The 17,236-nt window shown below is 40.9% G+C and overlaps 1 protein-coding gene across 1 annotated transcript in view; it reads left to right on the top strand.

Annotated features, from left to right (window-relative positions):
* Positions 1-498: 498 nt before the first annotated feature.
* Positions 499-17,236, top strand: part of GAS6 (growth arrest specific 6) — a 97,864-nt gene continuing 81,126 nt past the window's right edge. The window contains exons 1-2 of the mRNA XM_072621876.1: positions 499-906; positions 1,331-1,497. Of these exons, the coding sequence (XP_072477977.1) occupies positions 819-906; positions 1,331-1,497 (255 nt within the window). The 5' untranslated portion in view covers positions 499-818. The remainder of the gene's footprint in view (positions 907-1,330; positions 1,498-17,236) is intronic.

Here is a 17,236-nt window from a genome sequence, read left to right on the forward strand (position 1 = left end):
GCAGAAATGGATTTGACTTGACCTCAGTTTGTCTTTACTCCTTAGCTGGCTGGTCGGGAGGGCAATTTACAGATTTGAAAGCTGAAAAGAGGGTGGGGAGAGGAGGAGGGAAGAACCTGGGGATTTTGCCTCAGGCTGAGGGAAAAAAAACAAGTGTAAAATTAGGGAATTTTTTTTTCTTTTACTCCTAAAAAAATGGCAGTCTCTTGTAATGATGTATTTGGAAGGAAGTCCTTTTATGTATAGCACTGCATTCATTTTACCAGCGTCCTTGGTACATGTAGACATCAGCACCTTCTTGTTCCCTTCGATATTGTTAATTATCAGTTTATCAGTATTATTACCTCTTTATAAAGGCAACTTTATCTTATGACACGTTAACTCGAGAAGATCTGAGTACACCAGAGCCCCAAAGCCGTACGACTTCTCGTGGTCCTGGCGTCCTATGAGTCAGTGCCTTCCCACCCCCAGGACCTCCTCACTACCACCCCCTCCCCCGCCTCCGCCCTCCCCTCTCCAATGACAGACGCCACGAAATGTTGAGAAGGGCGATAGGTGTGCCTCCGAGGCTGAGCCGGGGATGTAAACTTTATAAATGATTGGATAAGATGAAGAGAGCGACTCCCCCACAGCGCTCAGCCTAGTTTCCCTGGCTCGGGCTGACAGTAGCTGCGCGCTCGCTCCGCCCGCCTGCCCGCTCGCACTCTGCACCCGCCTGGGGCCAGGGCTTCCTGCCCGGCTCCGGCTCCGGCTCCGGCTCCGGCTCCGGCTGCGCTCGGCTCCAGGTCCTTGCCAGTCAGCCGAACCCAGCCCACGCCATGCCGCCGCCGCAGCAGCAGCCGGCTCCCGCCGCCGCCCTCAGCACGGTCCTGCTGCTTCTCTTGCTGGCCACGGACTCCTCGCAGAGTGAGTACCCCCGGCCCCAGCGGGTGCCTCCCTGGCTCTGCTCTGTCCCCTGGGCAAGGAGGATCAGGGCACCAGCACTGAACTGCCAACTCCCCCCACCCCCACTCAGGTCCAGCTCAGAGCCTGGCCAGGGGGATCCTCTGCCCAGATACCCTCCCCGCCCCACCCCGTGCCCACCATCCACCATGCGACAGAAGCAGCCGCCGCCGCCGCGGTCCCCGCGGCCGCAGCCACAGCATCCTCCTTCCTTCAAGGACACTCGGGAAAGTGTTCAGTCCCCAGCCTGCTGCGGCTGCAGAGCGTGTGCGTGCGGGAGGGTGGGGTGCCGGTGCCTGAATTCCTAGGCTTTCCCCCCAATGCGCTCACTCCATCTCCCACCCTCTCTCCCCCTCTCCGTGCCCGCTCCGGGTGTTGTGCGGGGCAGCGGTGCTGCTGCGGGCCCGGGAGGCAGCCCAGTTCCTGCGGTCCAGACAGCGCCGAGCCTACCAGATCTTCGAGGAGACCAAGCAGGGCCATCTCGAGAGAGAATGCATAGAGGAGCAGTGCAACAAGGAGGAAGCCCGAGAAGTGTTCGAAAACGACCCCGAGACCGTAAGGAGAGCGGGCTGGGGGAGGGGGCTTGTCAATGGCTCCGCGGTGGACGTGGGACGAGATGGGGGGAATTTCGGGGGAGCCCTGGGGCGGGGTGGCCGAGAGAGGAGCGCTTATTCCGCCTCTCCGGGAGCTGCCGGTGCATGCCTGCGTCCTTCCTTCCCTTCTATACCACCCTGACGTCCCTGTCCGAGGCAGCTGGAATTAGGGCGACAGCTGTCCGCGCAGCTGGGGAAGATGTTTGGAGGAGAAACCATTAGATAAATAATTTAAACCACCCCACGTAACCGGGGCTTAGCTGAATAATAGGGCTTTAGGGAAGTCCAATGAATTCTCTTTCTCTTTTCTGGATACACACGTTTAAACCCACACACACACATGATATGCATGCGTAGACGCTCTGGTTAGCTGATTGGGTGTCCTTGAGATTCTTTTATCATCTCTGTCTGCCACCGATGGATTTCCTGGACTAATACACTGGTTCTCATTTCGCATCCTAGGGTATTGTGTGAAGTCATATTCCAAAAGGATAGAATAAGAGAATGAGTGCAAGGTTGTGAAGGAGCACAGAGCTTAGAGGACACTCTCATATCTCTCTATACTTTTGTTTAACTTGATAGTCATCTTTAAGATCTTTCTATTCAGCAAGAATAGAAAAAGGCGTGTCTTATAGTAAATAAAATCTACCACAGAGCAGACTTGTTACCCTTATGCTGAAACTTGCAACAAACTCTCCCCAAAGCAGCAACTTTAAGAAAAATCCACTTTGAAATAATTCGAGGGAAGTGTGTGTGTGGAGGGGGGGAGGGGGGGCCGTGTTTGTCTCTCCTGTATTCCTTTACATTGGAGGGGCAGGGGGTGGTTAGCCTCTAAGAGAACAGTCATATTTTTTCCCTTGAAAGTAGATATGATAGAGGCATTGCTTCAGGGAGCAGCTCCCAAAGGATCATTTAACACCCCTGGAATTACTGCTTTGTTTGCTTGCTTGTAAGGTCAAAGAAAACTGGGGGGGGAGTGAGGGGGGAGATGGCATGGAGGGGGGAAGCAAAGGTGGGTGCCTCATTGCTTCCAGCACTGCATGGAACTTGTACAGAAGCAGCTGGTGGTCCGAAGACCACAGCCTGATAGCTGCTGGCAGAGAACATCCTTCTATTAATAATGCCTCCGGAGAGTGGTGTTACTGTGAGCCTGGAAGGTGGAGACAGAGAAGGAAGTGTCTAAGAATTAACTGTCTTTGGATAGTGTATGTGTGTGTAAAGGGAGAGCAGTGCCTTTTCCCTGGAAGTAGATAATTTAAAGAATAAGTATATTTAATTTCTACTAGAAAATGAATGATAATGCTGCCTCAAACTTTTTTTGGAAGAAAGAGGGATTCAGGAGATAGCTAGATTGATAGATGATAGGCAGATAAATAATTAAAGAAATTGATTAATGTAGTTATAGTAACAAAACTTATATTATGCCCTTTTCCCACAGAATTCCTAACTGATTTCTTGTCTGCCTGTGCTAGCCTCCTTCTCTACCACTCTCTCTCTGCAAACAATATATTTTCAATTAAAATTAATTTTCTCACCTTTTCTACAAAAAAGATGTTTTCCTTTCTATAATAAGGATTATATTTGCAGAGGCAGACATGATAGTATAGATAGAAAACTAACTTCAGAGACAGAAAGACTTAGGATTAAGTCCCACCTTTGACATATACTGCTTGTGTGATCCCTACTTACCCTCTCACTACTGTAGGCAACTTTCTAAAACTATGAATAAATTTCCAGGGATGTCATACAAAGGTGCGCAGTGTAAAGTTTTCCTTAAAACATCTCAGTCGACAAGAGCATAATTTTTATGGAGCCAGTCTTAATATTGTTTCATTTTGATTGCTAATTTAATGATTGTAAATCATATTTGCCAAATGCAACTAGAATAATATATATCTATCACTATCAGTCTGTTGCTTTTTTCTGTTCCTTTGGGTTTTTTTTTTCCAAAAACAAATTACTGGTGAACTAAGGTAGGATCTTGTCATAACAAAACTAATTGTTTTATAGACTTAGATATTTCAAATAACATCTCCCCAAACGTTACAAAATATAGTAAAGGCCTGATATAACACTAACAGTATCAGAATGAACCAGGTGTAGTGGAAGAAGGAATGATTTTGGAGTCAGAGCCTGGGTTCAAATCCTGACTCTACTACTTACTAGTTGTATGACCTTGGTCAGGTCTTTTAAGCCCGGAACTCAGTTCCCTCATCTTTAAATGAAAGGGTTGGAAAAAGTCATCTCTATGGATTTTCCAACTCTAAATCAAATATCCTTTTCCTTGGCCCTACTAATAGCATCATTCATTCTCATTCAATAAATATGTATTGAGTGACTATAAGGCACAATTCCACTGTATTTTCCTATCTTGTAAAGTCTTCTGCCATTTTCACTATAGCCTGCTTTTCTCCTCATTTCTCATATGGTTATCATCAGTGATGCACCTGCTGAATTTTGCCTCTCTCATATGATTTATAAATGCAAACAAGTAGTTGTTAGATACTTCAGTATTTTGCTTTGAGTTGATGGCTATTTCTGGGCCTGTGGGCAGCAGGTGCACTGGTCCCTCCAGGCTGAAACCAGAAGTCTAATGTGGGACTCTGGTTAGCACAGAGAGGGTGGAGCTGCAGGAGAAATGTGTACTCACTTTTACTCTGTGCCCTGGTACAGTAGCACTGGTTTCACCAGTTTAGATATAGTCCTGATAAAGGTTTCTTTCCCCTTGCGGAGCTCTCTTCTAAAACTTGACCTTATTAAAAACAAGACAGAACCAATAAAACTGTAAAACTTTTCACCATCCCATGTGTCTCCTAGTGTTGTATTTCCTAAAGGGGTGAGTCCCTCTATCTTCTGATTTCCTAAAATGTAATTCTTTTAATTCCATAAAAGATGAGAAATCTTTTATACAAAAGGATATTTTTTTCTTATAATGAGTTTTATATATGCAGAAGCAGACACTGTGCAATGGAAAGAAAACTGGCCTCAGAGCCAGGAAGACGTAGGTTCAGATTCCATCTCTTACTCATATTAACTGTGTGACCCTGGACAGGTCACATAACACCTCATCAATTTATATTCTATGAGTTGTGTATTGGTACTAGGAGATCCTCAAAGAAATCAAAGGTCCATTTCCTAACCCACCCCCTGAGAAAGTCCAAGATTTCTTACATTCCTGTGTCATCAAGTATTTGCCCCAGTAAAGCCCTGATCATTGAATTATTTAAGAGCCTGCTGTGTTTGGAGGGTCTTGCCGCATTTCAGAGCTCTACGTTCATCTTGTACACACTGCTAAAAAATAACAACCAAAAAAATAAGCATTCCCCTCCAACCTGCCCCCCCCCCCAAAAAAAACAACACATGTATGGTTTCCTTAATTTCCCAGGTGGATAAAATAATGCATTACATTGTATCTTTGAGTTTTTTATATTTCTTAGAATATTCCTTATGGAAATCCAGTCTAATCTTATAAGTATTTATTAAACCCCTACTATATAGTAATGGAAAAGGAAATGACGAAGCACTCTCAATTATCTTTGCTAAGAAAATCCCACAGATGGCATTGGTGTGTCCATGGGGTCAGGAAGAGCAGGCCACAGTTGAATGACTGAACAATACACCAGGGATCGTGCTAGGCACTGAGGATACCATGAATAAAAAGGCAGTCCCTGCCCTCAAGGAATTCACAATTCATTGAAGATAGGCAATACACAAAAGGAGGTAGAAAAGTGAGATGGGGGACACCAGGTGTAATCTGGTTCCATGAAATTGATAAAATCAGCCATGGCAGCCTTCTGTGTCTAGAATGGCAGCTAGGTGGCGCCATAGGGCACATGGGGCAGGTAGGTGACTTGGAATCAGGAAGACTCAAGAGTTGGAATCTGGTCTCAGACACTTGCTGGCTTTGTGACCCTGGGCAAGTCACTTAAACCTGTTTGCCTTGGTTTCTCATGTATAAAATGAGCTGGAGAAGGAAATGGCAAACCACTCCAGTATCTTTGCCAAGAAAACCCCAAAGGGGATCACAAAGAGTTGAATACAACTGAACAGCAAGCTTTTGAGTTCTAATCCAGCCTCAGAAACTTACTAGCTTGTGTGCCTCTGAGCAAGTCACTCAGTTTCCTTACCTGAAAAATGGGGATAATATAATACTGTATGAGTCTCAAATGGGATAATATTTGGAAAGTGCTTAGCCTAGTTGTTAGTGCCTGATAGAGAGCAGACAGTTGTGTATAAATGCTTATTCCCCCCACCCACCCACCCCCAGAATGCACTTCCTCTTCCCCTTAGAAGACCCATCTTCCTTCAATGCCCTGCTCAGATATCACCTCTTTTGAGAAGGCATTTACTGATACCCTTGAAATTACTGAGGCAGCTAGGTGTACAGTGGATAGAGTCCTGGGCTTAGAGTCAGGAAACATGGGTTCAAATTCAGCTTCAAACACCTACTAACTATGTGGCCCCTGGCAAATCACTTCTTCCTTCTACCTCAGTTTTCTCCTCTGTTAAGTGGCAATAATAATAGCACCTACTTTCCCCAATGGTTGTGAATATAAAATGAGATATTTATAAAGCACTTTGCAAATCTACAATCAGTATGTAAATGTTAGCTATTTTGATGGCTAGTGCAATCTTGAGATTACTTGGTATTGTTCTGGGCAGAATTTGTTTATCTTCTTGGTTTCAATTCTTTCACTGAATTATAAGTTCCTTGAGGGCAGTCTACCTTTTTATTAATTGTATCCTCAGTGCCTAGCATAGTGCCTGGCATATTGTTCAGTCATTCAATAACTAAAGATGAATAAACATGTCATATACCACCTTATATCCCCTACCCCCTTCTTAGTATAGAATTTAGACTCCTTGAGAATAGAAATAATTTTGGTTTTGTATCCTCTGTGGCAAGATGGCAACCTGCACCGATAACACTTAGAAATGTCTATAAAATTGAATGGAATTGAGGCAATAGCCTGCAAAGACCATTTCAGCTAAAAAATTCTGCTGTTTGCATTTTAAAAAAAGATGAGTGATTTCCTTGAAGTTGGAGCTTTCAGTGAGAAAGTCCTACCAACACAGAATGTCATCTTCTCTGTTTCCTGCAGTCTTAGAGTTGTCCATAGATGGGGACTTAACCCCCTGTCTCACAGTCTCCTGTTTCCAAGGTCAGATCTCTAGACTCTGCCAAGCTATCATTTGTATTGTCTCTTTAAAAGTCACTAAGTTTCATATTCTTTGATGCCTTCCTCCACAAGTCCAAAAGGAGAAAACCTTTTTTCTTCCCCTTTTCAATACCCTTACCTCTTTCTTTTTTTTAATAAAAAATTGAAATATTATGGAATCTCAGATTTGAAAGAAACTCAGTTGTGGAATACCGTAATGAAACTGTATGTGAAAATATTTTGTAAAGCAGATAGATCTTATAATAGTATAAGATATTATTGATCATTATTCTAAGAGCATACTGGAATATATTTTCAGGGTGAGCATTTCCACCTAGGAATTGGCAAATGCCAAAAATCAGGACTTGATTTAATTATTTTGTTGTTTGTCTAAGACTTAATAAAGTGATGGAGAAAATTTTAATAATGCAGATTAAACTTTAAAGTGTGTGAAGCTGATTGTTAAACATTTAGCAGCATACTCCTGATACCCACTTAAACTAGGGTGAATCAGATTTTATCAGTCCCATTATTTCATTAAGAGTTATAAAATACTAGTATCAACAGAAAAAATACATATTTCAAGAGGACATCTTCTATACTGAATTTTCCTTCCCTTTCTTCCAGCTTAGTTAATTCTCAGTGTGAGTTTTGTAACATTCTGGGAGGTAGCCACTTATTCCAGAGCAGGAGTCATAAACCTTTCATGGGAAGATTAATTTTTAATTTATACTATTTGAAAAAATAAAGCTGTGCACTGTTGTGAAATTAACAAGTGTCTCTATCCTGAAAAATGTGGGGAGTTGATTTTATCTTGATTCTTCTGTTTTCCCTTAAAATTCCTTACTAACATTTAACTATAATAACGAGAGTGAGCATCTGCTTTGGAATCAGGAAGACCTGAGTTCAGATTTCCCCCTCTAACACAGAGTGGCTTTGTGACCCTAAGTAAGTCACCTAGCTTTTCAGTTTCTCAGCCAACTCTGATGGGCTGGTCATGTTGTTCAAATGCCAAATGCACACATTTGCCTAAAAGATGATTTTACAGAGAATTCACACAAGACAAGCACTCACACAGAGGTCAGAAGAGGTAATACAAGGACACTCTCAAGGTCTCTCTGAAGAACTTTGGAATTGATTTTGAGACACAGGAGACACTGCCACAAGACTGCCCAGCATGGCATGTCTACATCAAAGAAGGCACTGTGCTCTGTGAGCAAAGCAGAATTGCAGTAGCTCAAAAGAAACATGAGATGCGCAAATTTAGGGACATCTCCACTTCAAATGTTCATACAGACTATTTGTGCCTGACCTGTGGTAGAGCCTTCTGAGCTCCTATTGGTCTAATCAACCACAGTTGGACACAATGTACTTTGACCCTGATGTCACTTTGGTCATCTTCAACCACAACCCACCAAACAGCCCCAATCAACCTTAAGACTGTAAGTTGAGAAGATATTGCAGGAAGTTCCTTCTCTGGGGCTCCCTAGACAGATCAAATCTCAGACCTGGTTAATTAAAAAAAAAAATCACATATTTTAATAAGCTCCTGTCTTACCTTGGTGACTTTTGAGTCTGTTACTTTTTTTTCATTAGCTTAGGATGCTAAGAGCTCCCTATATGCTTTGAATTTGTCTTACCCTTTTTCTCTTTTCATAAATGAGCTCATTGGTTCTGGCACTAACTGTGCTGTGGGAATTCTTATGGAATGTTTACAAATATTCTTCTGGATTACCAGGATGGTAGGGAAACCTCATCTTCTCTCTTTTCCTGTAATGAAGTAGAAGCAACCCTAATATAATAAAAAATTATAGCAAACTTAGGATTCAGGAGAATTGAGGTCATTCTGCTGTATGATTTTATACATCTTTGAATCTCAAAGTTACCTTATCTGTGAAACCAGATGATCTCAAAAGTCCTTCATGCATCTAAAAATCTGTGATTCTGAGTTAAATCTCTCTACTGCTGAGAAAGGAAAAGAGAATGAAATACCTTTACTTTACATCACAAGCAGGGAAATATTAACTAAGTTTATCTTTCCTCTTTTCTGTTCATTATCACAAACTTTCCAGCTAAATTTTTGCAGACATCACCTACCTGCATTAAGTGGAGAAAAAAGTGACCACTTTTGGCATGTTCAGATCCCCAGCTGAAGCAATTATGAAATATTAATATCAACAGTAAAAATAGATATTCCAGGAGGACATCATTCCCCTTCCCTTTCTCATAGCTTAGTTTCTCAGGGTGAATTTTTTAACTCTGGGAGATAGCCACTTATCCCAAGGCAGACATTATGAAAGCTTCATGCTTTTATATGTCTAGTGAACACGGTCTTGGATATATTGTCAGGAAGACATCGGTTCAAAACTTACCCTAGGCTTTACTAACTGAGTGACCCGGAATAAGTCACTTAATTTCTCTGGTCCTCAGTTTCCTCATCTGTAAAGTGAAGGAGTTGGACTCAGTAGCCCCTAATTGGTTCCTTCCAACCTCTAAGCTCCCTTCTTAGTACTCTAGTTTTCTACATGCATGTAGCCTCTCAGCTTTATTCTTTTACAGTTGCAGAGGGTTTATGCCTGGCCTGCCGGATCAGAACACTGTCAATTCCTTTCTCCCATTCTTATACTTTCCCCTGCTTCACAACGGACTTAAATTATTCTATCTATTGCTATTGTTTTCTTTCTGCTTGCATTATTATTCATTATGATAAGCAGCAGTGGCTTAGTGGATGAAAGACAGGCCTGAGCGTTAGACCATCTGGATTCAAGTCCCACTTTGGACACACTCTGGCCATGTGACTCTTAGGCACTCAAGGTCACAGTGCCCATTGATAACTCTAGGACTAACAGTATAGATCTGCATTGGTAGAGGAAATTTCCTCACTGGGGGATACCCACCCACCCTTGCCCCCCTATCCCTAAATTATTCACTATACTCACAGTTACCATACCTCATATTTGCTCCTATCTGTGCATTCCCTTTCCCAGAGCTTATAAGTGGATCCAAGAGAGAAGTTAATTAATTCCTCTTAGCACTGCTCTCAATAAAATTTTTCTGAGATCTCTTTCTGGACAATCACCTCAACTATTAAGCTATCATGCAAGCCACCTTTAAAGCCCTTAATATTTTTTCTGCAGGTGAAGGATAAGTATTATTTCTTTCCCTCTTTTTACTATCTCCTTCCCTTCTCCTCTCCTTTCATTCATCCTCTTATGTTTTACAGTTTCTTTTCCTTCATTTTTCTTCTTTCATTTCAAAGAGGACTTTCTTTTTTGTCTTAACAAAGAGTATTTTTCCATTTGGTAGCATAGTAGGGAGTGATGAGCTGATGAAGTGATTTTGGGTAGAAAGGGTCTTAGATTTGATATAAAAATTTGTTCTGTCATGTGCAAATCTTTATGAACCCATTTGGGGTTTTGTTGGCAAAGATACTGGAGTAATTTGACATTTCCTTCTGCAGCTCATTTTACAGATGAGGAAACTGAGGCAAACAGGGTGAAGTGACTTGCCCAGGATCACACAGCTAGTAAGTATCTAAGTCTGGATCTGAACTCAGGTCTTCCTAACTCCAGGATCAACAGTCTATCCACTGTGCCACTCAGTATCCTGGCTCTGTTATGTGTCACCCAAATGACCTTCTACAACTCACTTCAGCTCAGTGGACCTCAGTTTCTTCTCCTCAAAAATGAAGAGTTTCTATTATAGGTACCACTGTGGTCTACCATGTTATAGTGTAGAAAGGGTAGAAAGGAGACTGGATTTAGAATTAGAGGGCCTGGGTTCAAAAACTGACTCTGCTGCATATTTGTTACCTGGTGACCTCAGCCCTGACATTACCTCTTGGGGCCTCAGTTTCCTCATCTATAAAATCAAGGGGCTACTGTAGTTGACATTTAAGGTTCCTTCTAGCTCTCAGTTCTTAAGATCCTATGGTACCTATAATCCCTTTGTAAGTTTCTAGTCCTAGTTTCGGTTTAATTTTTTTAAATCTAATTTTATGTATTATTTCGTATATATTTTATATAATTCCATTTGTTTTGTATTTATTCATTTTGAACTTTGGTTTGATTCTTTCTTCTGTGGTCTGCTTCCTTCTTCACCCATTTTTTCTGTTCTGATGAGATCGTTGCACTAAAGATAGCTTTCACTAATGTAGACCCTACTCTTCTCACTGGAAAGCCCTCGTTCTCGGTACCTAAGAGGTATTGAGGCAGCTAGGTGGTGCACTGGATGAGTGCTGCTGGGTCTGGAGTGAAGAAGACCCAAATTTAAATCTAGCTTCAGATACTTATTCGCTCTGAGACCTTGGGCAAGTCACTTCCCTGAAGTTTGCCTATGTTTCTTCATTCGTAAAATGAGGATAGTAATAGCACCCTAACAGGGTTTTGGGGAAGATCAAAAGAAATGATAATAATTGTAAAATACATAATTATTATTTTTGTTATTATTGTTATTTGTCTCTCTAGACCCCAGTTTCCTCATCTACAAAAGGAGAGGGTTAGATTCGATCTTTAAGGTCCTTTCCATTGCTGAGTGCCTGTGATTCTGTTACTGATGTATACAACAAACCGTTTGATCCCTAGCCTACTCCCCCTGAGTTTGCACTTCAAGCAAGTCACCTTACCCGACTGGGCCTCAGTTTCCTTACTGCAAAACGAGGGAGTCAGATAAGAGGGTCTCTAATGTCTGTCTTCAGGCTCTAGACTAATAGGATTCTACTTAGTAGAAAATCAAGCCATTGTCATCCTTTCTTCCTCACTCTCTGTAATTGTTTCTTCTGAACTATATTATATACCACTCTGCTCACAGCATAGTCATAAATCTCTGGCATGTGAATTCCTGTAAAAAAAAAAACCTGTATTATCTCCCAGAGCTTATCCATCCTGGCTTATCCACTCTTATGTACAGGTACAGTCACATTTCAGGATCATCCAAGAGCCGGTTAGCCAACTCAGTTTAGGCCTGTCCTTTATCTATATCCAATATTCACCTACTTAACTTTCAGCACCAGGCTTTAAGTACCCTTTTGTTCAGTTGTTTTTCAGTCTGGTCCAACTCTCTGTGAGTTGTGTGACTCCTTTTGGGGTTTCTGGGCACAAATACTAGAATGCTTTGCCATTTTCTTCTCTACCTCATTTTATAGATGAGGAACTGAGGTAAACAGGGTTAAGTGACTTGCTTAGGGTCCTACAGCTAGTATGTGTCTGAGACCAGATTTGAACTCAGGAAGATGAGTCTTCCTGATTCTAGAACTGGCACTCTATCCACTGCACCACCTACCTCCCCTTCAGGTTGAAGTCAAAACACCTGGGTTTGAAACCCAGCTCTATTAACCTGGGGTCCATGAACATTTTTTTTTTTTGTATTTTGATAATTCTTTCTATAAAATTCATTTCCTTTGTAATCTTTTATACTTTATTTTATATACTTAAAAACATTATTTTGAGAAAGGGTCTATAGGTTTCACTAGACCATGGAGGGGAAGAGAAAAAAAATCATGACCAAAAAAATGTGGATAAGGAACTTCTGCTCTATCATTCTGGGCAAATTATTTTCCTTCCATGTGCTTCCATTTCGTAGTCTGTAAAATAAAAGTGTTGAGGTTAAATATCTAAAGCTGGAAAGGAGCTCAGAAGCCACCTAGTTCAGCCCCCTCATTTTACAAAATATGGAAACTGAGGTCCCAGTGGTTAAATGATTGCACCAACATCACACAGGTAGTAAGCATCATAGGGAAGGTAGAAACCCCTCAGGATCTCTTTCAGCCTCAGATCGTATGCTTTCTCTGAACAAGTTGGCCTCTTGGTCTAACCTTGTTTGTGTGGCCTTGGGCAAGTTACCTCCCTGCTGTGGACCTCAGTTTCCTTTGTGGGAAGTGAGTTTCAGAATAAATGATCTCTAAATTCCTTTTCACTTCTAAGATGCCACTCAAGGTTTGCGAGCATCCTGAGCAAGAAAAAGCTGTCATGTGGGAAAAGGGGCCAAGGAGGAAGAGAAGTGAGGACGATCATCCAGATTCCTATGTGGGCCCTCTTTTTCTTCCCTTTAATTCTAATTGCAGTCTCTCCTCATCTTCTATAAAGAGAGTGGTTTGATACCAAAAAGTATGGTGGCTCATATCCTGGCCAACACAGTATTTTTTCTCCAGTTTTTAAAAACATTTTTATTTAAGGTTTTGAGTTCCACATTCTCCCCCCTCTCTGAGATGGCAAGCAATCAAATATAGGTATGCGATTATGTAAAATATTTCCATATTAATCATTTTGCACAAGAAGACTCAAATAAAAGAAAAAAATGAAAGAAATAAAATGCAAATAGCCTGCTTCAGTCTGTATTCAGTCAATATCAGTTCTTTCTCACGAGTATCTTTCATCATTAGTCTTTTGGGATTGCCTTAGATCCTTGTATTGCTGAGAATAACTAAGGCGTTGTGAACAACATTTCTGTTAGTGTGTACAACGTTCTCCTGGTTCTGTTCACTTCACTCTGCATCAGTTCATGTAAGTCTTTCCAGGTTTTTCTGAAGTCATCCTGCTTGTCATTTCTTAGAGAGCAATAACGTTCCATTACACTCACATACCACAGTTTGCTTAGCCATTCCCCAATGGATGGGCATTCCTCTGCTTTCCTATTCTTAGCCACCAAAAAAAGAGCCATTAAGAATATTTTGGTCCAAATACGTCTTCTTCCCTTTTTTGTATGTTTTTGGGTTATAGACCTAGAAGTGATATTGATGGATCAAAGGATATGCATGGTTGTATAGTTCCAAATTGTCCTCCAGAATGGTTGGATCATTTCACAACTCCTTTGACCCTTACACAGTCAGCAAGTTACTCATTATGTATCCAGTATCTTCTTCATCCCTTTTATCTTCCCCCATCATCTTTTCCTTCAGCAGGAAAAAGGCCCACCTGCCTTATTTCTTCATGTGACCTTGAGAGTAAGCATAGATATCACACTAAGCGTTAAGTGCATTATCTTTTGATATGTCCTTTTTCCATCTCTGTGGTCACACATTTGGGTCCTCTGGTTTTTCAGCCATTAATCCCTCCTCTCCCAGAGCATACTCTGTTCTCCCCAAATATCCTGCTTACCCTTGCCCCTTACTCACCAACGTGTTCCCCAATTGACTCCCTCAATGACTGCCAATCTCTTTCTAACTGCTTTAGCTCTCCCCTTTTAAGGCTGCTCCTTTGTTACTTTCCTAGTCAGAAAACTGGTCAATTCACTCAATTAACCAGTCTGACAACCAGTTCGGCTGATTTATTTTTTTAGTCTAAATTGACTAGATGTTTGCAAAACAGTCCAACCGGTTATGCATCCAGAGCAGCTTGAGTCTCCCTTTCTCAAACAACTATTTCCTGCATGAATTTTACGTTCTACTGTTGGGGCAACTGAAAGCCAAGAAGGTCAACTGCCTTGGCCTGGGCAAAATCAGAAGAGGGGCCCAAGCCCAGGTCTCCTGAATTCTCTATCCAGGCTTCTTTCTCCTGTGCTGTCATAGATCTCACTCTTTCTTTTCTCCTTGAATGGTAGGCATGCTTGTGTCAGCCTGAAACTTAAGAGCTCGTCGGAAGGTGTAATATATGCAATGCAAATATATTTGCATGTTCCTGTATGAGTACATACCTAACTATGTACTCATATGCACTCGAACTAATTCCCGGGGCTAAAATGGAGCTGCATCACCCCAAAACTCAGAATTTGTATATTTATTGCTGTTGTTTTTAAATACGAATGTGTTTGAGAAGAGCCTGGAAAATACATTTCATTTGGGACTAGCATGTGGTCTTTTTTTTTTCCGTTTTGTTTAAGTCTCTTGGTGGGTGGGCTCCCTCTCTTGTCTTGTATATTACGCTGGTATCTTTCTGTTGGGCCAAAGTTCTGCCATTTTGTCTGCGCCTTATCATTCTCACAGGAGGATGTAAGTGTTGAAAACTGTTTATACGTATGTGCAACTCTCTCTGCTCCCTCTTCAGCATATAAATGTACAATATATTATATATTTATATGTCATTCTATCTTCTAAATATTATATGTAACATCATATATATACTATGTGTATGTATTTAAACACACATATATATTTATATGTATAAGTGTGTGTTTACACACACACACAGTACTAGGTACTTAGATACCACTGATGTTGGGGTGCGTATATGTGTACACACACATATACCCATGTATATAACATATAGAATTATAAATACATCTATGTAGATATATCTATAGGTATAGCTATACAAATATGTAAAAACAGTGCAAGGCACCTCGGCACCAGGCTTTGGGGGTGGAGGGGGTGTAATTAAAGATATATTTATATAGATTTATCTGTAGATATCATTGTATAAATGTATATAAACAATGCTAAGCGCCTAGGTACCACCACTGTTGGAGGATGTATATATAACAGTATAGATAGATATATGTAGGGACAGCTAGGTGGTGTAGTGGATAAAGCACCGCGTCTGGATTCATGAAGATCTGAGTTCAAATCCTTGAACTGTGTGACCTTGGGCAAGTCACTTAACCCTGTTTGCTCAATTTCTTCATCTGTAAAATGAGTTAGAAAAGAAAATGGCAAACCACTTCAATAACTTTGTTATTTTTCTTTGTTAAGAAAACCCCACATGGGGTGGCAAATAGTCAGACATGACTGAAACAGCTGAACAACAGAGAGTATATATAGATACACATATATGTATATAATGTTTATATATATTCATATATGTGCTGGTCTTGAACTTGATTTCATTGTTATAGAAAGCTTCAGGTGAGAAAACCATACTAATGCAAGTTGGGACCTTCTCTACAATTTATAATCTTGGAGACTTACCTGGAGCACGGAGAGATTAGGTTACTCACCTGGGGTCACATAGCCATATATCAGAGGTAGATTTTGAACTCAGGTCTTGAAGACTCCCAAACCAGATCTCTCTCACAATAAAAAGCTGTCTCTTGTGACATCACACATATGTACATACATGCAAGGCTGAAGTAGACTGTCTTTGGGAAGAATTAGATACTGTATAAAATAGGAGTTACACTTTACCAATTTCTTTGTTTCAGAGGGTTTAGCAGCTGAATTAAGGCACTTGCACAGGCAGAAATCTTTCTATTTTGATTTGCTGAGAGAAGTGAGTGGAGGTGAGGAAGATCCCTGTAAGGGTATGGGAGCTGTTATTTGTTACCTGAAAATTAATCTGGAGTGAGATTAGAGCCTAAACAGGCAAGTCCAAATCTGTGTCATGTTACAGCAATTCTTGTAACTGGGCACATTTGTGTTCCTTTTTCTGTCCTTTATATTTTGCACTTTCACACTTCAACAGTAAACTAGTATTAAATATTAACCCTTATTTAACCCAGAACTTTTTTTTGAGATTTTCGTTGAATGATGAAGTGGTCCCCGTGCTACAGCTATAATCTTATTAGAAATATCATAATCAAAGAAGAAGAATTGCAACTTAATATCCTTTGAAGTTTACAAAAGGAGGCAGACTGGATGGAGAAATAGGCTGAGTCAAGAAAATCTAGGGTCAAGTCCTGCACCTGACACTTACTTGCTGTGTGACTCTAAGGAAATCACTTAACCTCTCAGGTCCCCAGGTAGGTCTCTAAGAAAGCAAATGCTGATTTCCATCACTGTTGTTGTATCATTTTTCAGTTGTGTTCCAACTATTTGTTTCCCCATTTGGGATTTTCTTGGCAAAGAGTTTGCCATTTCCTTCTCCAGTTCATTTTACATTTGGGGAAACCAAGGCAAACAGGGTTAAGTGACTTGCCCAGGGTCCCCCAGCTTGAAAGTTTCCTGACTCCAGGCACAACATTCTGTCCACCATGCCAACCCCTTGATCTGCATTCATAAAGGGCATTTCCTCATAGGGAGCCTCCTATATTATTAATAAAATTATATATCTGAATAAAGGGGAAAAAAGATTTCCAAAGCCATTTTCCTCATAGCCCGATATGGGAGGTACTACAAGAGTATTATCCATATCCCGATTATCCTCATTTTATAGGTGAGAATACTGAGACTAAGAAAGGGTAAGTGACTTTTCTTAGGGCCTCAAGGCCACATGTAGCCCTCTAGGACCTCAAATGCGACCCTTTGGCTGTATCCAAACTTCACAGAACAAATTCCCTTCATTAAAGAATTTGTTCTGTAAAACTTGGACTTGGTCAAAAGACCACACCCAAGACTTAGAAGGCCACATATGTCCTTGAGGCTGTAATAAATTATAATAATATGTAATATTAGCAACTGAATTAAGACACTTGCAAAGGCAGACATCATATAATAAATATTACAATGTAATAATATATAATAACATATGATATAATATGAATAATATAACATAATATAATATAATTGCAAGTTTCCAACCCCTGTCCTAGGGTCACAGAGTATTTCAGAAATGAGACTTGTACCTAAGATTAGCATGTTTTCTCCTGGGTTGATGATCCTGTCTCAATTAACAAAAGTATCTTTTCAGTTTTTGAACATTTTAGTAAATGAGGCAGCTTAATACTGTGATCATT

This window comes from Notamacropus eugenii, chromosome 6 (assembly GCF_028372415.1).
Source record: "Notamacropus eugenii isolate mMacEug1 chromosome 6, mMacEug1.pri_v2, whole genome shotgun sequence".
Lineage (NCBI taxonomy): Eukaryota > Metazoa > Chordata > Mammalia > Diprotodontia > Macropodidae > Notamacropus > Notamacropus eugenii.